This window comes from Penaeus vannamei, chromosome 7 (assembly GCF_042767895.1).
Source record: "Penaeus vannamei isolate JL-2024 chromosome 7, ASM4276789v1, whole genome shotgun sequence".
In the NCBI taxonomy this organism is placed as follows: domain Eukaryota; kingdom Metazoa; phylum Arthropoda; class Malacostraca; order Decapoda; family Penaeidae; genus Penaeus; species Penaeus vannamei.
The window spans coordinates 43,066,691-43,089,190 of NC_091555.1; the positions used below are offsets into that span (position 1 = coordinate 43,066,691).

Below are 22,500 nucleotides of genomic sequence, written 5' to 3' on the forward strand. Positions count from 1 at the left end.
AAATGAATATCCGGAGGCTCTGGCGGATAAGACGCAGCTTGGGAGAGAGGGATAGCTGAGAGAAAATTTTATCAACAGTGTCAGCTCCAGCTGGGTGGAGTAGGAGAGAAATAAGGAGCTGTCTTAAGAAGCTTACTGTCTGGCCCTCCACCTCCATAAACGAGATTGTCTTCAGAATTGACAAGTTAACTGCATCCTCACCAATTAGATGGGACAGGAACTTGGCCAGGTTGGCAATCTCTCTCTGCTTGAGGTCTTCCAATTCTTTGAACTTATCCCAGAGTGCAAACTGGATCAACCTCTTGTATTTTCTATCAAACTTGCACATTCTATTGCTCAGGTATGCAAAGAAGGCATTGTACTCCTTCCCCTTCTGTGCACACAGCAATATTACACTAAACAGTTCCCGCTCTTGTGTTGGTGGTAGGCTGAGCTGACTGAGCTTCTGAAAGGCATCCAGATAATCCTCTGAGCCCTCTGTCACTATGTATAGGATATTGATTCTAGGGGGACGGGACAATTGTAGCTTGGCTGCACGCTCTTTGAATTTCTCACTGAACTCCGTTTCTAAGCCCTTGGCAGTATTCAGGTCCTGCTGCCTTTCTTCTGTTTTTCCATCAATCATGCTACCAGACCAGGCTGAACCCACAATCCACCAACGGCCACACTCCCGAGCTTTCAGTAAGTCCTCCAAGGTAACCTTGAGTGGTGCATTTTGAGTGCCCTTACGCACAAAGCCCTTTAGGACTTTCTTGAGATGTTCAACATGGGTAGGGTCATAGTTGGGCACTTTAGCCATGTTATTGTTGCGGATGGCCTGGACTACCTCCAACATGAAACGGATACGTGTGAAGGAAGTGCTATCCTCACTCTGAGCCTCTGCTTCAGCTGCTTTGCTCTGGATCTTGGTGATGAGTGACTTGAGGGCAAGAGGATCATCCTTGCGAAGGGTGAAGCCCACATCACGCAACACCAGAAGGATGAGCTCCACCTGGAAGGAAAAATATATTAGTTCTACTTTTTAACTGAAATAATCCTTCAATTCCATATATCATAATGGCAAAACAAAAGCTCCATTTGAAATACAATCAGTTTCTTTCCATACAAAAAAACTACATCTCACAGTGATAACTGTATCTATGATGTAATCCTTTAGCAACTTTGTATTAAAGAAATATGAATTCCAGTCACTTACCAAGCAAAAGCATTCACATCCAACATAAATATCTAGAAACAGTATCAAAATGAAAATTACCATTATGCATATCTAAGGCCAAGAAAAAGAAACACAGATTTTTTAAAGTAATGCCACTTATCAACCACTTGCATTTCCTCTTATTGAATACTTGTTTCATGAATACTTATTTTCAGAAATTATGAAGTTCCTTGGTTTAAGTAACTACCAATACCCTAAGAAATATATTTCATAACAAAATCAATATCCCAGACGAGGAAAATGCTTCAAAATCTATAAGAAATCTCTCATGTTTGGGAAATGTGGGTTTCAGGAACCAACATATTTTACTCACTTTCCCCTGTAGATAATGTATTTCTTTTGTAACACTGATCTTTACAAATAAATGAGTAATTCTACCGAGATGAAGCAAACAAACTTCAAGTTGATTTCAAAACTGTTACCGACTTTTTAAAATAAACCAGATTAAAACATTCATGCTGTTTGGGTTCCCAACATTCACTTTTTCTTCATGCTTCAACTTCTTCGTCGTTGATCAACTGAATCATTTAATCAACTTCTTTATCTCTGTCAAGAGAAAATCTTCGCTTGGTAACAGTCAATATTTTCTGTTATGTTCATATTCTCTTACCCTTAAAACTTTCTGGTCACATTCTTTTCCCACATTCCCCTTCTGCACACCAAGCTACTACATATCACACAGTTAGCTCCTGTTATCTTAATTCCTTTTTTACAATCAATACGTCTCATATCTAAATAAAACTTTTTTGTGATACAAGAGTCTTTTTGTTGCTTTATGAAGGCCATGATATCCTACCAACAAAAATTTACTTTCAAGAAACTTTAAAAATCAGGCCTTTCTTGCAGACAAGAGGGCCCCAATAGACAAGCTAGAGTATTTCCAATGTTTAGAGATTAATAATCAAAACCAGAACTAACAGCAACAAAATAAAAAATATATATATATTCTCACCTCCTTTTCACCAAACTTCTCAGCCAGCTTCTCTAAGATGCCGTAGACAAGAGTTGCATCCATCACCCTAAAGTTGTACAGGTTGGCAATGAACTGAAGCAAGTTGTCAAGCTCCTTGGATTCGAGACCTTTCTCGGACTCTAAATCTTCTGATTGATCGCTCCATTTTAAGACAAACTCATTCAGGATATGAGCACCAACCTATGGGTAAGTAGAAGGGAGTGTTATGCAAGATTGGAAGGGAGTAAAGAAGGGCTAGAAGAGAAGAGACAAAAACTACGTAAAGAAAGCTTAATTGGAAGTACGATGATTATCAGGCTCATAATAATCATTGAAAAAAAAAAAAAAAATACAACTTTCAATTTCAAGTAATAACCTTATATATAACATAATATAATATAATACTCACATACAACAATGTGTTATAATACTAATATCTAATAATTTAATAATAAATGTATAAAATGAGAAGAAAGAGTTTCATAAACAATACTCATCTCGAGATTTGCTTTGGAAGGCTAGAAATGTTATTAAGGTGTTAATGAGAGGACGTGGAAATGACATTTTAAAATTCTTATTCTTATTCTTTAGCAATTACATTTCTCTTCATTCACTACCATATCCTGAAACAGCCGAAATAAAATCAAAATGACTATACTTATGTATCACCTCCTTCCTAATTCTTCCTTAGAATAATTCTTTCAAATCTTAACATAAAGGAAGATATAGATGCTCTCTACAAACAGTGCATAATCAACCCTCATATGACAAAATCTGGCAATTGTTATTTTGAGGTATCTATGCCCATGCAATGAAGTATTGCAAAAATCAATTATATAATAAATATCCAAATTATAATTATATAGATCCACATAAGTGTGCAATAGAATAGGGGGGAAAAAAATAATTCCCTGCTGTATCCACATAAACCTCTGAACTCTGCAATGTGGCATCAGTTAAATAAAGAAAGTAATTCAGTCCTTATTATGATCCAAGAAAGCAATGCTATCTACCAAACTAAAACAATGAAGATAAGTTTCAATCACCAAACAAGAGAAGCAGTGCACTATCATCCAATAAACATGTACAATTATTTCTACATTTCAGACATGCTTGCTTACCTCCTCCCCAATATTGGCAGAGAGTACAGCCACCAGCATGGCATGCTCCTGGACCAGTCTCTCTGGGGTGAGCGTAGGCCCCACAAGAGATTCCAGTAGCAGGTTGGTGAAGACTTCACTCATGTCATTACGGCTGAACTTGGAGTACATGCCCTCAATTTGGTTGGCAATACCACCGAGGTTACTTTCTGCCAGTCGGTTAAGCAGGCCCTTGAGAGTCTTCTTCATCCCTGCCAGTTGCTCCTTCTTCTTCTCATCAGTGTTCAATGCCATGAGCTTCCTAAGGGCAGGAGGAACGTACTTACCACCCACGGATTGGCTCTCCTCCTCCTCACGTTTCACTATATTGCCTTCCTGGTCCCTCAGCCGCCCATATATATCCTCAGTCAGGCCATCCTCCACCTCCTCTTCCTCTTCCTCCTCCTCCTCCTCCTCCTCCTCTGCTTTTTCATTATTCACTTTATCACTTATATCACCTGTTAAATCATTATCGTCATTACTCTCGTCATCACTAAATTCAGCACTACCGGGAGACTCGTCTTCAACATCAAGTTCCTCATCACAAGGTTGTTCATTAATGCTGCCTTCACCATCATTACCATCATCATCATCAGCACTGAATTCTGCACTCCCAGCTGATTCATCACCAGACTCTTCATCTGTAACCTCTGGAAGGTCAAATGACACACGTCTCTTCCCACTGGCTTCTTCCTTTGCTTTGTTGCCCCTTGGTGCTGTTTTCTTTTGTTTCCTATTTGTTGGTTTCTTCAAAATGGTTTTGATTTTATTGCCTTTGCTATCCGAGTCTTCACTTTCGCCTGATGCTACAGGGCTTCCTTTTTTCATTTTTTTGCTATTTACAAGATCTTCTTCATTTTCTTCTTCTTCTTCTCCTTCCGAAGACAATTCTGACCTTTTTCTCTTAATACTCAACTCATTTTTAATTTCGCTATCATCATCATCATCACTATCTGCTATGTTGATTTTCTTTTTCTTCTTGTTTTTCTTTGGAGATGGCTGTTCTTTTTCATCACCAGTGTCCTCACTTGTAACTGTGGGCAGTGGCACTAAATTCTTGGTTACTAATTTCATTTCCTTATCAGTTGTTTCATTACTACTATCATCACTCTCATTATCACTGTCTTTATCAGATTCTTCATCCTCCTCATCACTAATAATTAACCTAGGTGACTTGCTACTTAACTTTAACTTCGATTTTGCATTTAGAGGTACATCATCGACCATATCTTTGTCTTCATCACTATCTTTATCACCTTTATCACCCTTTTCTTCATTCTCATCTTCACTTTCCCCATCACTCATGACAACCAACCTCTTCTTCTTCCTCTTCTTTACTGGAGATAAGCCATCACTTGCAGGATCATCAGAGTCATCAAATTCCTCTACTGGCAGTTCATCATCAACATCTTCAAATTCAACTTCCTCATCATCCACAACAAAGTCTTCAAGGTCTGTGTCATCCTCACTGTTACTTGAATATCTGTCAATCTCATTTTCCTGTCCATTCTTTAGGATTTCTGGCTTGCTGTAGTAGCCAGAGCCTCCCTCAAAGGCAAAATCTTCCTCATTCCTGATGTCATGTACAAGCTCCCGACCATCATCTTCGCTCTCTTCATCACTACATTCCATTGCTTCTGTATCCAAAAAGCCATCATTTTCTTCCTCTTCCTCTACCTCTTCCTCCTCATTTACAACTTCTTCACCATCAAAATCCTCTTCCCTTTCTCTTGATATCCTCCCATAATCTATCTTAGGTTGTTCATCTGCCTCCTCTTCATCATCTGTATACCATTCACCTTCTGCAGAAAACATCCCATCTTCACTATCGCCTCCTCCATTTGCATGTCCATTATCCTCTCCATTTTCTATGTCATATAGATCTCCTTCCTCATCATGACTGCCTTCACTTTCATCTCCATAACCCATCTCATCCTCACTCTCGTCTACATTTTTAATCTCTTTCCTCTTCTTTTTGAACTTTGTAGGCCTGCTTCTCTCCTCACCATATCCATATTCTAATTCACTGTCTTCCTCACTCTCCACATCTATGCCATTTTCAAAAGTATCAAACTCATCACTACCCAACCCCTCATATTCTTCCATTTCATCACCATCATCCTCTCCATTTTCAAATGCATCAAAAGCATCATCAAATGAACCTCCCTCATCTCTGTCCTCCAGAGACTCTTCAACCTCACTTTTCTTTTTCTTTACGTTTGTCTGCCCTAGTGCCATGGCCATATCTTTCTCCAAATCGTCTTCACTGTCACTTGCTTCAACATCTGCATGCTTGTACTTATTCAGGTGTTGCATGTGGCCTCCTTCAATGTCTTCAATCAGGCTACCAAAGTCATCTCCGAGGAGGGGCACCATTTTCTTGCGAGACTTTGCATTCAGATTTAAGAGGGTTGATAACTTCTTGATCTCCTTGTTGTCTGCTTCAATTTCCTGTTGTAATTTCTTCAACTTTGTCTTATCTTTGATATTACTGGTATTTTTTTCTGTCTCTGCCTCTTCGCTTGGCCCAGCCTGGTTTTTATTTTTCTTCTTTTTTCCTCCTTCCTCTTCACTAAATGTCCCCATCTTCCTAGCCTCTTGATTGACATACTCCTGCAATCTGGCCATGCGATCGCTCACCGAGGAGGACATCTTGAAACCCTGTTCTTCTTCTTCCTCCTCTTCTGATTCATTTTCTTGAATTTTCTTACTGCCATTCTGCATATTTTGTTTGCCACCCTTTCCCTTCCCTTGAAATTTACCTTTTCCTTTCTTGCCGTTACCACCTTTGTCTTTGAACATTCCCATCTTCTCTTTCTCTGCCTGTGCATATGCTTGTAATTGTTTAATTCCTTTGGCATTAGGACTGTTTTTCCCATTAGGTCCATCCTCACTGGTAAATCTACCTTTCCCGCGACGAAATCTCCTCGAGAATAGGGATTTTTTCTGCTTAGCTTGCAGACGCTTCTGTTTACGGCGTTCCTTCCGATGCATAAGAGTTTTCGCAAGTCCTACAGCATTGGGCTTGTTGGTGGCATTTCTTTGCTTGTTAAATTTCATTCTGTCGGGTATTTCTCAGAGGGAGACGTACACACACACACACACGTGCGAATACTTGGGGTTTGTTTACAATCTTACGAGCGTAAAGTATATATCCATATATATTATTAAGAAATATTAACTTCTTTTCCTTTCATTAGCAATCCTTCAAAGATAGCTAAAATTTTAAATTTTAGTCTTTCATTTTATTTCAATGGAAATTTTATTTGGTATTGTACAAAATGATACCGATATTAGATACATAATCGAAGATATAGTTGCCGCTTTAAGAATACTATTGGTATTGCATTGAAAAATATAGTATACATCAGATATACACGTATATGTTATTCTATTAGAAATTCTTTTAGATTATGTATAGTGTAAGAAATCCATAACCAATAAAAAAAAATGTAGTCCCGTTTCCTTCTGTGCAAGTCAGGGGTAGCAGTTTTCTTAATTCTCAAAATTGATATAAACTTTTAATTATGACCTTATATAAGCAATATAAATTTTATTACACACAATAAAAATCTGTCTTGAATCATATTTAATGCAAATTAATCAAAATCTTTGTAGCGAAATCATCAAATCATATTCCACGAACCAGAAAGCCATTCTAAACCACAATAACTCCGAAGCTGAACACCTCTTCTAATTTCACAAAATGAAATAAGAAGCATTCCAATCTCAATTTCCTCCGCATTCTAAGAAAAATCCCCCTTTATTCAAATTCCACTTTGCGAAGGTGACCCGCCCAAGGCTCGGCTAGGCTCTCCACCTCCATTGTTGTCACATCTCTCGCCTCGGAGCCCGGATTCCGCCTCCCGCGTAAGTATTATGGCAACGCGCCCGACATGTCAACAACAGCCATGTCAACAGCACAACGGGGCAACGGCGGCGGCACCGAGCCAGGCCGCGATGCCGTCGGGGAATAAGGGGGAAAGAGAGCGATAGAGGTAAATCAGGGAACGAGGCTCACGGGCTGACCTTGGCGACAAAGATATTCCTGATTTTGGACTCGAAAATGGTGGACGGAGGAAAGGGAGGAGGAGGAGGTGGAGTGGGAGCGGGAGGAGAGGGGGAGGAAGAAGAGGAGAGGGAGGAGGAGGGCGAGGAGAGAAGAATTAAGGGGGAAGAGGAAAGAAAGGGAGGGAGACAAGGAAGTGGAGGAGGAGAGGGAGGACGACGAAAAGGACAAGGCAAAGGAGAGGGGATTGAGGAGGCTTTGTTTTGTTGGGGAGGAGGAAGGGAAACACTTCTCGTAGAATTTTTTTCTTTATTTCTTGGTAATTCAGAACTTAAATTAGGCGTTTTTTTTACCATTTTTATTATTATGCCAAAGGACGTGATAATAATTTTTTAATTTAGATTATATGATTTTGACATGCATAAGTGGATTTTATATTTATCTATTTTTTATTACAAAATCAAACTGTGTGTAGTCAGTCATCTAGTGTTAGTAGAGTATTCACTGAGTTTTTAACATTTTATCCTATTATAGATGTATTTTTAATCAGATATGTGAAATTTAATTATTGTTATTGTTCATCATTATTAATTATTATGATATTGTTCTTTTAATTACTAATTTAAGACTTGCCTTGAGCATTATGTTGGTACAGAGCTTAGTATTATTTTACATTATTGGGACAATCAAATAAAGTATTCTGACAAAAAAGCATACCCTCTACAATTAAGATTAAACTGGTTTTTACTTGTTTTTGTGATTATTACTTTGAACTGCTAAGCTCTTGATAGCTGCCACTGACCTTGTAACACTCAGCATGGCCTCTACACTTGTCATTGCTCTGCCAAAGCCATAAACATCCACAGAGCATATCCTATAACAACTCTGCTTTTAAAACTTGGAATTGTTTTAATGCTTGATTGATGTAGACCAAAGTTTGATTAATTTGTAATACCTGCAGCACATGTTTATAATTTGGATGATCAAAATTGATATCATCATCATTATCATCATTGTTATATTAAGATTATTATTATTAACATTATTATTATTGTTGTTGTTGTTGCTGTTGTTATTGTCAATTATTATTTTTATTATTATTGTTATTATTGTTGTCATTATCATCATGAATCATCAATCATTATTTTCTTTATAATGATGTTTGTTAATATCATTATTATTTTGTCTCTTGTATTATATGTTCATACTCTCTCATTCTCTTCTTTTTTCATTTTCTTCTCCTCCTCCCTCTCCCCCTATCTCTCCCTTCGTCCCTCCCTCCCTCTCTCATATCCTCCCTCCCTCAGTCCCTCTCTCTTCTCCTCCCTACCTATCCATCTCTCCCTTCCTCCCTCTCTCCCTCCCTCCCTCTCTCCCTCCCTCTCACTCTCTCCCTTTCTCTCCCTCCTTCTCTCTTCCTCTCTCCCTGTCTCCTCTCTCTCCCTCTCTCCTCCTCTCTCTCCCTCTCTCCCCCCCCCCTCTCTCTCTCTCTCTCTCTCTCTCTCTCTCTCTCTCTCTCTCTCTCTCTCTCTCTCTCTCTCTCTCTCTCTCTCTCTCTCTCTCTCTCTCTCTCTCTCTCTCTCTCTCTCTCTCTCTCTCTCTCTATCTATCTCTCTCTTTAGTGTCAGACTTTCATCTTTATCTTGTGTTTTACTTCTGATCACATTAGATTATAGTGGTGTTAAGGATACCATGGCTTAACTATTTTTGTGTGTAATATTATGGTATTATTATTATTATTTATGATAGTAGCATCACTGACATTTGTTTACATTATTGTTTTAAGATTAATTTTGGTCTTGATTTGCAGGCGTGAGTGATGTCAGAAAGTGAAGATGGGACCATCCTGGGAGGAAGTGGGCCCCTAGAGATGAATGTGGTCAGTTTGCCGAAGATGGATGCAGCTCAGTTGGACCAACTGGGTCTCAATGGCCCAGGAGGAACACTGACCACCACGGGCCTGACCTCCCTAGGAGCAGCTTCCCAGCACTATGCCCCTGCACCCTCAGGGGGCACACAGGCCTTGCTGGATGGCGTTATGGCCCAGGGTTCACGCACACTCAGCTCCGTCAGTCCTGCAGTTACTTTTACCTCAGCTGGTGGCAGCGCACAAGACTCGTACGGTAGCCTAGAGTACGTCACACAGATGCCCCTTCCAGATGACCAGCAGGCCAAGTTCCCAGATGCTCTTGTGTCTGTTGATAATGTGGCTTTTGTGGAGATGAATGATGCAGCCATGAAGGGGGCTACAGCGTCAGCACCCCTTGAGCTTTATTTTGATGTGATTAACCCAACCACTACTCCTGCTCCTACTACATCAAGTGCCCATCATGTGCGGCATGAACATCAGACCCCCAAGGCACAGCTACTGGGGCGAGCTTACTCAGATCTGTTTCTGCAGCAGCAGGAGCAACAGCATCAGCAGCAGCAACAGACACCAGAACCTGATCAGACAGAGCATGTGCTGTCAGATGTAACAACAGCCAATTTAGTTCAGCTGGATCATGATGGCTTACCTCAGGCACTACATGACTATCGAAAGCCCCAAAAGATTGAAGTCCAGAAAAGACAGATGCAGCAGTTGCAGCAGCAACAACAACAGCAACAGCAGCAGCAACAACAGCAACAGCAGCAACAACACCAGCAGCAGCACCAGCATCAACAACAACACCACCAGCAGAGACAGATTCAGCAGCAGCACCAAGAACAGCATCAGCAAAGGCAGATCCAGCAACCACATAGGTTACAGCAGCCACAGAAACAATTTCAATTCCAGCAGCAGCCACAGCAACAGCAGCAACAACATCAGCAGCAGCAACAACAGCAACAGCAGCAGCAACAACAACAGCAACAGCAGTCACATCAGCAACAGCATCAACAACAGCAGCAGCAGCAACAGCAGCAACAACAACAGAGACAGGTACAGCAACACCGTCAGATTCAACAGCAGTCAAAACAGTTCCAGCAAATTCAGAAGGAACAGAACAGCCAGTTGAGTGAGTCACAGGAGCAGCAGCAGCAGTCACACCCTCCTCCTCAGCTGATGCCCCTTGTTTCCCGTAGTGGCCGTCCCATTCGCCGCAGGCCTGAGTATGTGGAATATGTGAGCCAGAACCTAAAGGAGGAGGAAATTCTCCCACACCTCCCCCAGCAACTGGTCAAGGTGGAGGACATGGTAATCACAGCAGAGTTTGAGGAAGAGGACCCAATGGAAGAGGTGATGGAGGAGGAGGATCCCCTAGAGGAAGACCTAGACTCCAATGATGAAGACCAGGACAATGGCGGGAACTACAGCACTGATGGGAAGAAGTCACTGCCACACAAGAAGAGAATTCCCAAGAAGCTGAAGACAACCAAGAAGCATGTCAAATGCTACAAGTGTGCCCAGTGTGGAGAGCAATTCACAAACCAACAACAATTTACGGCTCACAAGCAGACGCACACACCACCCCCAGCCAAGCCCAAGCCTTTCAGTTGTGAGATTTGCTCAAAGGGATTTGAAACGCAGCTAAAGTTCTTTGAGCATTTGAAGGGCCATTATGAGCCATACAAGAAACACAAGTGTGAGGTATGTGGGGGTGAGTTCGAGAGTGCCGATGCCTTGCAGGAACACTCCATGGTGCACTCACGTGAACACTACAAGTGCGAACTCTGCAACAAAACATTCCGCAAGGAGAGCATGCTAGAAGTCCATCTCAAGGTGACACACATGGAAGAGGATGAGAGTAGTACCGTTGAGAAACCATACACCTGCCTTGCCTGCCCCAAAAGCTACCGGACACAGATGGCCCTTGATTCCCACGTTCAGACAGAGCACAGTGAGAACCCCCCAGAATTTAACTGCGAAGACTGCTACCGTGTCTTCAAGTCCAAATCCAAGCTAATGACCCACAGGAAGATTGAGCATAAGGAAGAAGGACCCCAGAACAAGGGGGCACCCAAGAAGAAGATGAAGATTGGTAAAACAGTAAAGGGAGGCTATGCATGCACAATGTGCCCCAGGGTGTTCACACACAAGAACTCCCTTGTCTACCACATTAGAGGACACACAGGCAAGTTGTATTGCTGTTTGTTTTAGTTTAAAACTATATAAATGTTTATAATTTTCTCTACAGATTTGAGACTTCATAGTATTGTTTACTTTTTTCAAGCAATTCCTTATCATAGATTAATCCATTGCTGCTGGGAGTGGTATTTACTTACATGCCAGGTCCATCTTGATTTTAGTTTATTTATTGTGTTTCCATGCAGATCTCTCCACAAGTACTTAGTCACTAAGGAGTCAATTTCTAGTACTATCTATCTCACCTGTGTACCCATTTCTTAGACTTTTGGAAAAATTCTTCATTTCATATTGCTATTAGTATTGCTAATAAAGTTCAGATAATCACAGTGTCAATTATAATGATAACAGTATTGATATTAATAGCATTAGAAAAATAAAGTCCCTAAAACTCAAGGGAACTGGAAATCAGGTGAGGTCAAGGGGGCCTACTAATTGATTCCTTGGCTGAACAGTTGTGGAGCCTGCTATGTGTAAACACAGCTCACAAAAGAACACTCATGTGGACATTACACACTATGGGTGGCATTAGGTTAAAGAAATTAAGTGCTGTATCATTAAAATGGAAATAGCTAATTTTATTATCATCTACAGCTATAAATAACATTTTTATCGCTCAAACTAAAAGCAGCATCAGGGTACTTTCAAACCCGAAATGCTAATTACAATGTTGTTACTTTTAACAGGAGAGCGACCTCATCAGTGTGAGCAGTGTGGTAAGGCCTTTTATGCTGCAAGTGCACTGAAGGTCCACCTGCGGCTGCACAGTGGAGAGAAGCCATACAAGTGTGAACACTGTGGCAAGTTCTTCCGGCAGTGGGGAGACCTGAGATACCACACTACCTCTGTTCACTCGGATGCCAGGTCAGGTGCCCAGATTTTGCTCGGGGAATGGGAAGAGGGGTTATAGGAACAGATATTCTCTCATAATCATGCCTGCATTTGCAATCCTATTTTCTTATTATCATTAACGTATTTTTGGTATAGTTTTGTTTTAATAAGTATTATTAGTAGTAATGATTTCATTGGTATTATCATTATAGTATTGTAATTAATATTATTGCCATCATGCAGACACAGAATAGACAACACACACTCCACTCATGCTCTTCCTTAACTCACTGCTGCCATTCATGGCATGTATAGAGATGCCATGCCCACGGTGTTTAGTTTATTAATTGCATTTACACATAGATGACTCCACAAGTGCTTATTCACCAATGAGTCAATCACTAGTCCGACCTATCTCACTTGTTTACCCATATCCATGAGTTTTGAAACTATTTTGTTTTACTTTATTTTTCTGTTAGTATTTTTAATACCACTGTAATAATTATAATGTCATTAATAATAGTAACAATATTGATATTAATCATATTAGAAAAAATTAACATTATCATGAAAACTCAAGTATGGGAAAAATCAGGTGAAGTTACATAGGGTACTAGCTGATGTAGCCTCACATATATAATGCTCATACATGTATATCATCCTTGGTGGCTGAACCCTTGTGGAGCCAGCTGTGTATAGATGCATTTCACAAATCACTACTTCAGTAACATCACAACAGCAAAGGAGTGACTTAGTAAAAGTGTTTGGCTACCAGCAGAAGGTGGGCTTCTTATAAAAGGAATCAGTCAGCATCATTATTATTTTTACTAGCAGTAGTATTGTCATCATCATCAGTTATTGTCAATTTTTTATTCTTCTTCACAGACAGTACCAATGTGAGTTCTGTGGCAAGGACTTTAAGCGCAAATACTGCCTGGTCGTTCACCGCAGAATCCACACTGGGGAAAAGAACTACAAGTGTGAGCGCTGTGACAAGGCATTCCGTGCAGCCTCGTACCTGCAGAATCACAAGAGAATACACACAGGTAAATCAGAGTCATTAGTTATGGTTAAAATTTTCTGAAGAAGAAAAAGACTCGTGGTGTGCATTTGCTAGTTCATAGTTCTGGTCTTTTTTTTTACAATGAGATGTCCTATTTTGTAATTTTACTCATATTTTAGGTGAGAGACCTCATCCATGCCCAGACTGTGGCAAGCCTTTCCGTGTGCGCTCTGATATGAAGCGGCACCGGCAGACACACATGCGAGAGCAAGCTAATGCTAACAACACAGTGGGAACACCTGCCTCTACTGCTGTTACACAAGTGGGCACTCAGTCACCCTCACCAGCACCCCATGCTCAGGTTGGTTGGTTTCTTTTTGTTATTGCAGCATCCATAATGTGTCTTCACAGAGAAGTATTTAGATGTATTAGGTAAATTAGTACATTTTGGCATCATTTTGTAATATCTAATTATTTATTTCCCGACTTACTGATTTGCTATCTCCATTCTTACTTTCACAATATTATCTTCAGATTGTCTCGGGTGCAGTGTCGCAGGGTAGCAGTACTCCTCAGCTGATTGTTGCTGACCAGGTGACGGGTCCAGACCAGCCCATTAGAATAATGGTGTCAGGGCTGAATGCACAGCATGTGGCCACAGCAGTGCACCCACCACCTGCACACAGGCAACCTCAGGTGCGTGCTTGCAGTGTGATTATTTCAGGATTTCAGAAGTGATTTTTCTTTTTCAATTTTATTTGTAGAAGTGAATTGTGTGAAAAAGTTATGAAATAAATTCATAATACATATTTTTTCTAGAAATACATGATTTCATTACAGATCTTCATTGTATGATAAGTGATTGTCTTTTTTATGAACTTCATGGTTTATCAAGAAAATCAAGAAACAGTGCATGACTACCTTAAATCCTCACCCCTGACTTTTAAATATCATTTTTGCAGCAAGTGGCAGTGCCAGTCTCAGGGAACATCGCAACATTAACAACTGGGCCAGTGTCACCAGGAGGAACAACCACAACTCTGACCCCAGAGGTGATCATAATGGATGACAATGCTCACCAGCCCATAAATCTTAACATCATCCCACGCATGATTACCCAGGCACAGGTCGGGTCCTCACCACATGCCAGCCATGCCACACTTGTCACCACAGAGGATGAGGTAAGGTCTTGAGGCCCTTAAAGAAAGAGGGAGTTGTTTTTAATGTTTTTATTTAAATGATTGTGTATGTGTGCATACATGGGTGCTCTCATACAAGATCTTAGATTGATTTGATTGATTCATAACAGTTTTATCTTATCTAAAATATGAGATTATTCTTATGGATCTTTTCCTGTAGATGATTATCTCTAAAAAGAATAGCTTTGTGAGAAAGAAATCTGCACACAATATTCATTCTTTGTATCGCTTCATATCAACACTTCAGGATTTCATAGGCATAATTACTAATACCAAATCTGTAATCCCACATGCTTTTCTTCCTCTTGGCAGTATCAGCTGGCCAACCCTGGTCGCAACACCATCGAAGTGCGGGGTGAAGAAGGGAATGTATATGTGTGGCATGGGGTTTTCACCAACTAAGGCAGGTAAGTAATCTATGTATGAGATACTTACTGAACAAGGCTCTTGTATATAATGATTATGAAATGTTTTTAATACATAGGGCATGATTCTAGGTTTTTCTTAATGATAATATTGATATGTTATTGTTCTGGGCCTTTTGATATTCTTCATTATTTTTGCATTACTTCATTTGTAAGTATTAATAGTAGCAGTAATTTATCAGCAATATGATTTGTTTCTTAAAGAAATCCTCAAAAATATATTCACATGGCAAAATATCATCTAACTTGAATCTATTTCTCCTAGATCATCTAAGGTCAGAGCCTGAATTTGTTGAAGGAAGAAGAATGCAAGACAGAAGATGCAGTGTCTATGTATCTTTCTCAAATCTCTGTTGCTGCAGAAGAATGCTGACACATGACATCTCAGAAGGATAAGTTATTCTGAGTAAATGTTTGTTAAAGAGAAGTATTTATATATATCTATATATACATACATATATATTCTAGGCAAACCCTATACTCACAGAAGCAAACTGGTTATTTGATGTAGCTACATATCTGTGTCCGTTGGAATTTGGAAGAGAATGAAAATGGTGAAATATCTATAACTATCTATCTACCCCCCCTATTTTTTTTTCTTTCTTTTCTTTATTATCTTGTGGTTATATGTATCAGACAGTGTCAAAGAAAACCGACATGCATAGCTTGTAGGAGGTAGGTAGAGCAGTTCTGTATGAAAGGGACTGCCCTTCTAGTGTTGAAATACACCATAACATCCATTTTACAAAGATCTTGTGACTGTAACATGGATGAATTTGTTGGACATTGTGTGTGTTTGTGTGTCTGTATTTGTTTGATGTATGCATATATATATATATATATATATATATATATATATATATATATATATATATATATATATATATATATATATGTCTGTATACACATACATACACACATAAATATATATATGCATATATACATACACACACAAATATATATATACATATATACATACACACACATATATGCCTACATATATATACATACATATACACACACACACATGCATACATACATATTTACTTATATGAACACACAAACACATACACATATAGTCATATATACATATATATTAATACATATCTGCACATGTAGATGCATACCAACATATAGACAGGAATACTTACACTTGCACAGACACAGTACACACAAACACACACACGGACAGGCTCAGGTACATTTAAATTGTGCAGATTCCAAGCACAGTTGCAGAGGCATTTGCTCCTTAGATATCTTCTAACCTTCTTATATATTATCTGTAATGGTTTATAAGTGACTTATAGGAAATATTGCTATTACCATTTACTTCTATGTTTTAAGATAAGAATAAATTTTAACATCAAGTTTTGCACAAATAGAAATATATTTGAGAACTCTTAAAATTTTGTAGATATTATAAATGCCCTTTTAAATTATATTCTTTCTGTTATCTTTAAATTCTATGCCCCCAGGTGATGAAAAGGAAAGGCAGTTTAACCATCATTTCTCATTTTTTGCTCTTAATTCATATAAACTTTCATGATCTCGCCTTAAGTTTGAGACACTGCCGGGGCTCGATTGTCTGCTAAGCCATACAAGATCTGGCATATATTTATTTGTTTTTCTTTTCTTTGCAATTTATATCATTTGTACATTTGAGGTATTCATGCATATTCAGAATAAATATAAAATGTTTACATATATATACAGTGAACATTTTTAGAATTGCGAACATGAGAAAAATAATTCACCAACACAAGTACACTCACTCACCTGTCTAAGAGGAAACTTAACATAGGTCAGAAAAGTGCTGGATAATCCTTTGTACAGGATATTGTGTTCTAATTTTCCCACAATGGAACCATTGTAAATACCTTTGGTCTTGTGTATTTGGCAATTATGTATAATATTTACCGAGAGTTCTACAGACTGCTGAAGAAAACTTTTTCCCCATTCTTTTATAATCCTGAGTACAGTACATGTTCAGTAACTATATATATATGCAGTGTAAATCTTTTTATGCATTCCATACTGCTGAAACAGGATGTTCCTATATATTGTACACCGTTTCACCTACGAAATCTCAAAGTCCATATTTTTAAAGTAGTTTAAACCTTACCTTGAAAATGATAATGGAGTTATTCTGATGATACAAGTTATGTTAATTCAATCTTGATAATGGTAGATTCCTGTGCAGATATTTTTTTTTCTTTTTTTCCGTGTTTTTATTAAAATTTAAACAAAGCTGCCAAGTTTAATTATTGATTTTTTTCTTTTAATTTTTTTCTTTTTTCTTTAACATTTTGAGTAATCAAAAAACACAAGAAAGTAAGTTAGCTGTACAGGCAAACCCTTTACAAGGACAAATATAGTACAAACATAATCTTTGGTTGTATCTTGTTTCATGACAACTAATTTGATGAAGCACTTAGCTATCTCTTTTTCTTCCTTTGTTCTTTTTTTCTCTTAAGTCTATTTTTCTATCTTAAATTTATTTTTATTATTAGTAGTTGTAGTTGTATTTTCTGCTGTTTAACTCACATTGACCATTTCTCCCGAGATATAATTGTCGGAAGCTTTGATCAATTTTATTGAAAAGAGAATGTGATTGTAGTGACATTTTATTTTTTCTCTCTCTCTTTCTCTCGTTTATCCTTTTTGTTTGAATTAAGCCCTGTTTTTTGTTGTTGTTTTTTCTGTAGAATAGTTTGTACATAAGTGTCTGTCCCCTGAGTTATTTTTAGGTTTGCATTTTGAAACATTGATGAAATTGGCTTCCTTTACAATGAAGATTGATGATGATACACAAAATTGTATGAGTTCATGGCACTGGCTAATATAATGATCATTTAATTTTTGTTGTCTTGTTTCTTCTACACGTTGAGAGTGGAAGAGCTTTGAGATTTTCACATTTTGGGTTGGAAGTGAAGCAAGAAATTGTCTTATTTGAAAGGTAGCTTCATATATGCATTGGACGTCTTCCAGATTGCAGGAACTTTTCTTTCCTTTTCCCTTTCTTTGCTTTATTTGTATTTCTCTTCCACAAAAAGTAATTTGCACATGTGTTGATTTACACAAGTCCTTAGATTTGTTGTCTTGTTATTATCAGAGAGCTTGGAGAAGAAAAAAATCTGCCAATCTATTTACAATTGCTATTTTGTAAATGTTCCATGATCTCTTACAATGAACTAGCATAGTACATGAGTTTTTAGTCAACTGGAAACAAAATGGTATTGTTATTAAGTTGACGGATCAGGTCAGGTCAGGTCAGGTGCATTGTATAGATCAGTAACTCTACAAGTTAAAAAAAATAAAAAGAAAAAATAGAAATTATGAAATATATTTTGTATAAAAACTGGAAATTAAATAAAAAAGTCTAAGAAAATGTATTTTCATTAACCAGATTTGGGTTCATCAGGGCTGTTCATATTTCAGTGTGTTTTTAACACACTATCTGTGAAAAGTAGTGGTGCTTATTTGAACTGGTCTTTTTTTCACATGAAGTTTTATGTAGACTGCAATGACAAAAGAATTCTCAAATACACAGACAAACAGATCATTAAATACTTCAAGATGTAACAAAAGGAGGCTATTAATAGCCAATAATCTTTTCAAATTTATTCCAATAAATAACCACCTTACATACAGGAATGGATTTTTGAATCTCATTCCGTTCCCCCAGTGAACTTAGTAGCATTACCTATTCTCTGAGCTCTTTTTGACGACATCCTTCATAGCCTGTGTGACCTTGAACATTGGTCCATGACCTGGCACAATATAGTCCGCCATAAGAAGCACTTCATTGCGGTGTTTCTCCTGGGACTCCATGTTCTCACTCCCTGCCACATATTTCCAAAGCGATGGGTCCTCTACATCATCCTCGCGTTCAAAGAGGTCTCCTTTTGGAAAAAAAAAAAGGTATGATATGAGTGTGATTTGTAATGATAATGGTTTGTGCTCATAAAGTGCAAATTGCCATCCTAGTTACTCATTTTTAATCCATAGGTCCCATATACCAGATACATGTACAGTCCACTGTGGTTATGTTTTATTAATATTGTTTATATATGGATGGGTTACCAAGTGCTTGGTCACTACAATTACTAGGCCTACCTGATTTTACCTGTTAACCCTATTCCCTGAATATTCCGGATTCTTTTCTCTTAGTATTATTATTGTCGCTAACATTATTATTAACATCTCTGCATAAACAAAATTATGAAAAACCCAATGTTTGAAACTGAGAAGAGAGGAAAGACAATATGCTGGTCATAATTATGGATATAAATCAGATTTGATGAGATCAAGTTCAAAGACAACATTTTATCTAATAATCAGCCACTGTTATTTTATAGAAATTAAAGATTCAGTAGTACTTGACAAATCCTCTAGTTCTAACAAAACGTTTCAAATACTTTCCTTTCTTCCAATGCATTATCAAATCCTTATGTTATAACTGTCATCTTGCACATAATACTCAACCTGCAACAACAACTGTGCCAAATTCTGCCGTCTTGACAACCACACTTACGTCCGCAGACGTATGGCCAGGGGTTGGGATTACTTGAAGGTTGTCATCAATTTTGAATGGTTCTCCTGTTGGAGTAATGGGAAGAAAACATTTGTGATGGTATGTGGACTTCATAAGAAATTCTGTATGTGGATATATCTATGAAATATTTAAACATATTAATATAAAAAAAAATATACAAATATACATTTAATATAAAAATATTTATAAAAATAGATATATTTGTGTGTTGGGGCATGCGCACACATTTAAACAGTTTTTAAAAAAATACATATAAAAAATGTAAGCTAAAAAACACATTTGACCAGGAACACCATTTTCAAACTCCAAGATAGTAAACAATACTATTATATAAAAAAAAAACATTCACTATCTATCACATACACCATCATACCTGTCTCAAAAGGGTGTATGAAGAAGATGTCCCCAAAGGACACTGTGTAACCTACGATATGTTTGGCTTTCGTGAACAAGTTCAGGTTGCCAAGGTGGTCCGAGTGGCCATGCGTTCCTATTGCATAATGGATGTCCTCACACTTCACATCATTGTCTGCAAGAGCTGAAAGAAATATGGAAGGGATAATAGAAGGAAAATCAGCTTGTATAGTAAAGTTCTAGAAAAAAGAACAGAAAAGGACCAAACATCAAAAAGAAAAGGCCAATTTCAAGTTCATAATTTAGTAAACATGATCCTGTGTGTGCTTCTGTACTATGACAGACCAAAGTAACAGCCTTTACCCCACTGGTGCTAGAAAACAATAATTCAAATGAAAATTGTCGTAATAAAGCCATATCCTTCAAGTACCATTCTTTACTTTAAAAGCCATTCATGGTTATTCATGTATCACTATATAATCGGAGTTGCAAAACAATTACCAATATACATAAATAATTTAAAAATTGAATATGGATGTGTATTCTTGCCACTATATACAAATTGTGCAAGAGCATGCTTATCTGACCAGCTTGCACCGTAACTGATACTGCTTCCATGAATTTCAATTTATTTTCATTTTTATCTCTGACTGTGTTACACATACTAAATGGATGTCTATATTGAATGAATGTTTACTTGTTTATTAATTCTTTATTTTAACAAATTGTATTATAAAGGTAAAAGGAGCAATTAAATGATAATGAACACCGTCATTATAGTTGATATAAACTACGATATCTAGCTTTATAAAAAATAATACCTTGCTCAAGTAAAAAAAAATACAAGAACGTTCTATAACAAAGATAATTAATCTGCGGTTTGCATAAAATCAGAGCAGGAGTGTGCCATTCATTACCTGAGACAATTTTATCTCTGTCCCAAGCTGTCATTGTGTCAATTATCATGTTATTTGGTCCTTTGATCAGCGTGCATGTGCAGTTGGCCCTCATGGATCCCTTCTCCATCCGTGAATATCCATCGTAAAGGACTTTTAAGGAATAATTAGAAGAAGGAGAGAGAGACATGTTTGTTTACAAACAAACGGTATTCGGAAATCACTTGAGAATCTTTCTTAATTGGGATTATATACGCGATTTCATTGATCCAATCATCCGGAAGTGCTAGGGTTAAATGCATTATGCTATAATTTGGCATTCCTATTAATTTTGTGGGATAGAATAAGATGTTGGAGCTAATATGAAAAAACAAACTCAACTTGACCAATTATATGGCAAAAGTAATCTTTTACGTAAGAAAAAAGAATTTCTAATAAGAGGAGCTTGCGTGCCCGCAAATAAAAAAAACACGTAGATTCATATACAAAGAATTCAATACTCTCTATTCAAAGATTTTTCATCACAGAATTAATAAGATTTATTTTTAATACTATTACTATAAGGTGGCTTGCGCACAATACGGATTACTCTTGCCTCCCGGTCCCCAGTGGTGTCAGATGTATAATAAGTAGGAAGGCTCACTATTCCTCGATATCTTGTCTGTATATGCAATGACGCAATATGTTATTATGCATGTGCACAAATATGATACATGAAAAAGTACGCACACACATACGTACAATGATATGTGTATGTGTATATATATATATATATATATATATATATATATATATATATATATATATATATATATATATATATATATATATATATATTATATAGATAGATAGATAGATAGATAGATAGATACATATATATGTATCTATATATGTATATGTATATGTATATATATATGTATATATATATATGTATATATATATTTATATACACACACACACACACACACACACACACACACACACACACACACACACACACACACACACACACACACATACAGTATATATGTATATATATATATGTATATATATATATATATACATATATACATGTCTACACACACACACACACACACACACACACACACACACACACACACACACACACACACACACACACACACACACACACACACACACACACACACACACACACATATATATATATTTGTATATATATATATATATATATATATATATATATATATATTATTGTGTATGTATATGCATAAATACGCGAGTGTTATGTAAAAATACCTTATACATGCATTTGTCAGTAAAAAAGCTGACATACATACACACTTGAATTTGAAAAAGAACATCTTATGTATCCTATGGATAGTTTTAAACAAATTTACCAAAGCCATTCATCAATACAAAGCCAATAAAAGAAAGTTACACAATCCTTTTTGATCGAGTACAACACTTCTCTTCACATCCGAGATTTTCCAGTTACTACCGGAGTCCAATGCGTATTTTGTTTAGTATCTCGAGAACAGTGAGAGTGATATCTTGTCAAAATGATGCGCTCCGGCAAACTTCTTTGGTCCCTTCCCACCTCTAGATTTGCCAATGGATTGGCCCCGGCTGCATCTAGGTGAGCTTCATTAATATAGAAGACCATTAATTTTGTGTAAAAGAAAGCAATTAAATGCTTAAATAGGGCTGGACAACTTGGGTACGTTTGCGTCGTGTCTAGTCTGCTCAGCTGATCGGCCTCCGGGGATGGCCTTCACTAATGACCTAATTCTCCTTTTTCTGTACTTTCCGGGTGTCTTGTGGACGAAAGGACTTCAATTCCTTTTACAGTTATTCAATCTTAATAGCAAATCCGTTT

The 22,500-nt window shown here is 37.5% G+C and overlaps 4 protein-coding genes across 5 annotated transcripts in view; 2 read left to right on the forward strand and 2 right to left on the reverse strand.

Annotated features, from left to right (window-relative positions):
- LOC113813189 (nucleolar MIF4G domain-containing protein 1 homolog) overlaps positions 1-6,432 on the reverse strand; it is an 8,030-nt gene extending 1,598 nt beyond the window's left edge. The window contains exons 1-3 of the mRNA XM_027365145.2: positions 3,290-6,432; positions 2,169-2,369; positions 1-991 (exon numbers count right to left, since the gene is read on the reverse strand). The exon at positions 1-991 is cut by the window's left edge and continues 1,598 nt beyond it. Coding sequence (XP_027220946.2) covers positions 1-991; positions 2,169-2,369; positions 3,290-6,367 — 4,270 coding nt within the window. The 5' untranslated portion in view covers positions 6,368-6,432. The remainder of the gene's footprint in view (positions 992-2,168; positions 2,370-3,289) is intronic.
- A 626-nt stretch (positions 6,433-7,058) lies between these two features.
- LOC113813190 (uncharacterized) lies at positions 7,059-18,225 on the forward strand. 2 transcript variants are annotated; one of them, XM_027365146.2, is made up of 9 exons: positions 7,059-7,177; positions 9,127-11,368; positions 12,066-12,243; positions 13,096-13,256; positions 13,393-13,574; positions 13,748-13,909; positions 14,176-14,394; positions 14,725-14,819; positions 15,103-18,225. In XM_027365146.2, exons 2-8 carry the CDS (start codon positions 9,136-9,138, stop codon positions 14,812-14,814), a joined length of 3,225 nt encoding a protein of 1,074 aa, XP_027220947.1. In that variant the 5' UTR covers positions 7,059-7,177; positions 9,127-9,135; the 3' UTR covers positions 14,815-14,819; positions 15,103-18,225. The 2 variants fall into 2 exon arrangements, with proteins under 2 accessions (XP_027220947.1, XP_027220948.1); XM_027365147.2 differs by lacking the exon at positions 7,059-7,177 and adding an exon at positions 7,179-7,305.
- A 220-nt stretch (positions 18,226-18,445) lies between these two features.
- Positions 18,446-20,955, reverse strand: LOC113813192 (metallo-beta-lactamase domain-containing protein 1). The gene is made up of 4 exons (XM_027365148.2): positions 20,664-20,955; positions 19,766-19,930; positions 19,323-19,436; positions 18,446-18,739 (listed from the first exon to the last, which is right to left on the reverse strand). The coding sequence occupies exons 1-4, from the start codon at positions 20,830-20,832 to the stop codon at positions 18,537-18,539; spliced, it is 651 nt and encodes a 216-aa protein (XP_027220949.1). The 5' UTR covers positions 20,833-20,955; the 3' UTR covers positions 18,446-18,536.
- Positions 20,956-22,126: 1,171 nt separating this feature from the next.
- Acadvl (Acyl-CoA dehydrogenase very long chain) overlaps positions 22,127-22,500 on the forward strand; it is a 16,564-nt gene continuing 16,190 nt past the window's right edge. Inside the window, exon 1 of the mRNA XM_070123794.1 lies at positions 22,127-22,260. Coding sequence (XP_069979895.1) covers positions 22,184-22,260 — 77 coding nt within the window. The 5' untranslated portion in view covers positions 22,127-22,183. The remainder of the gene's footprint in view (positions 22,261-22,500) is intronic.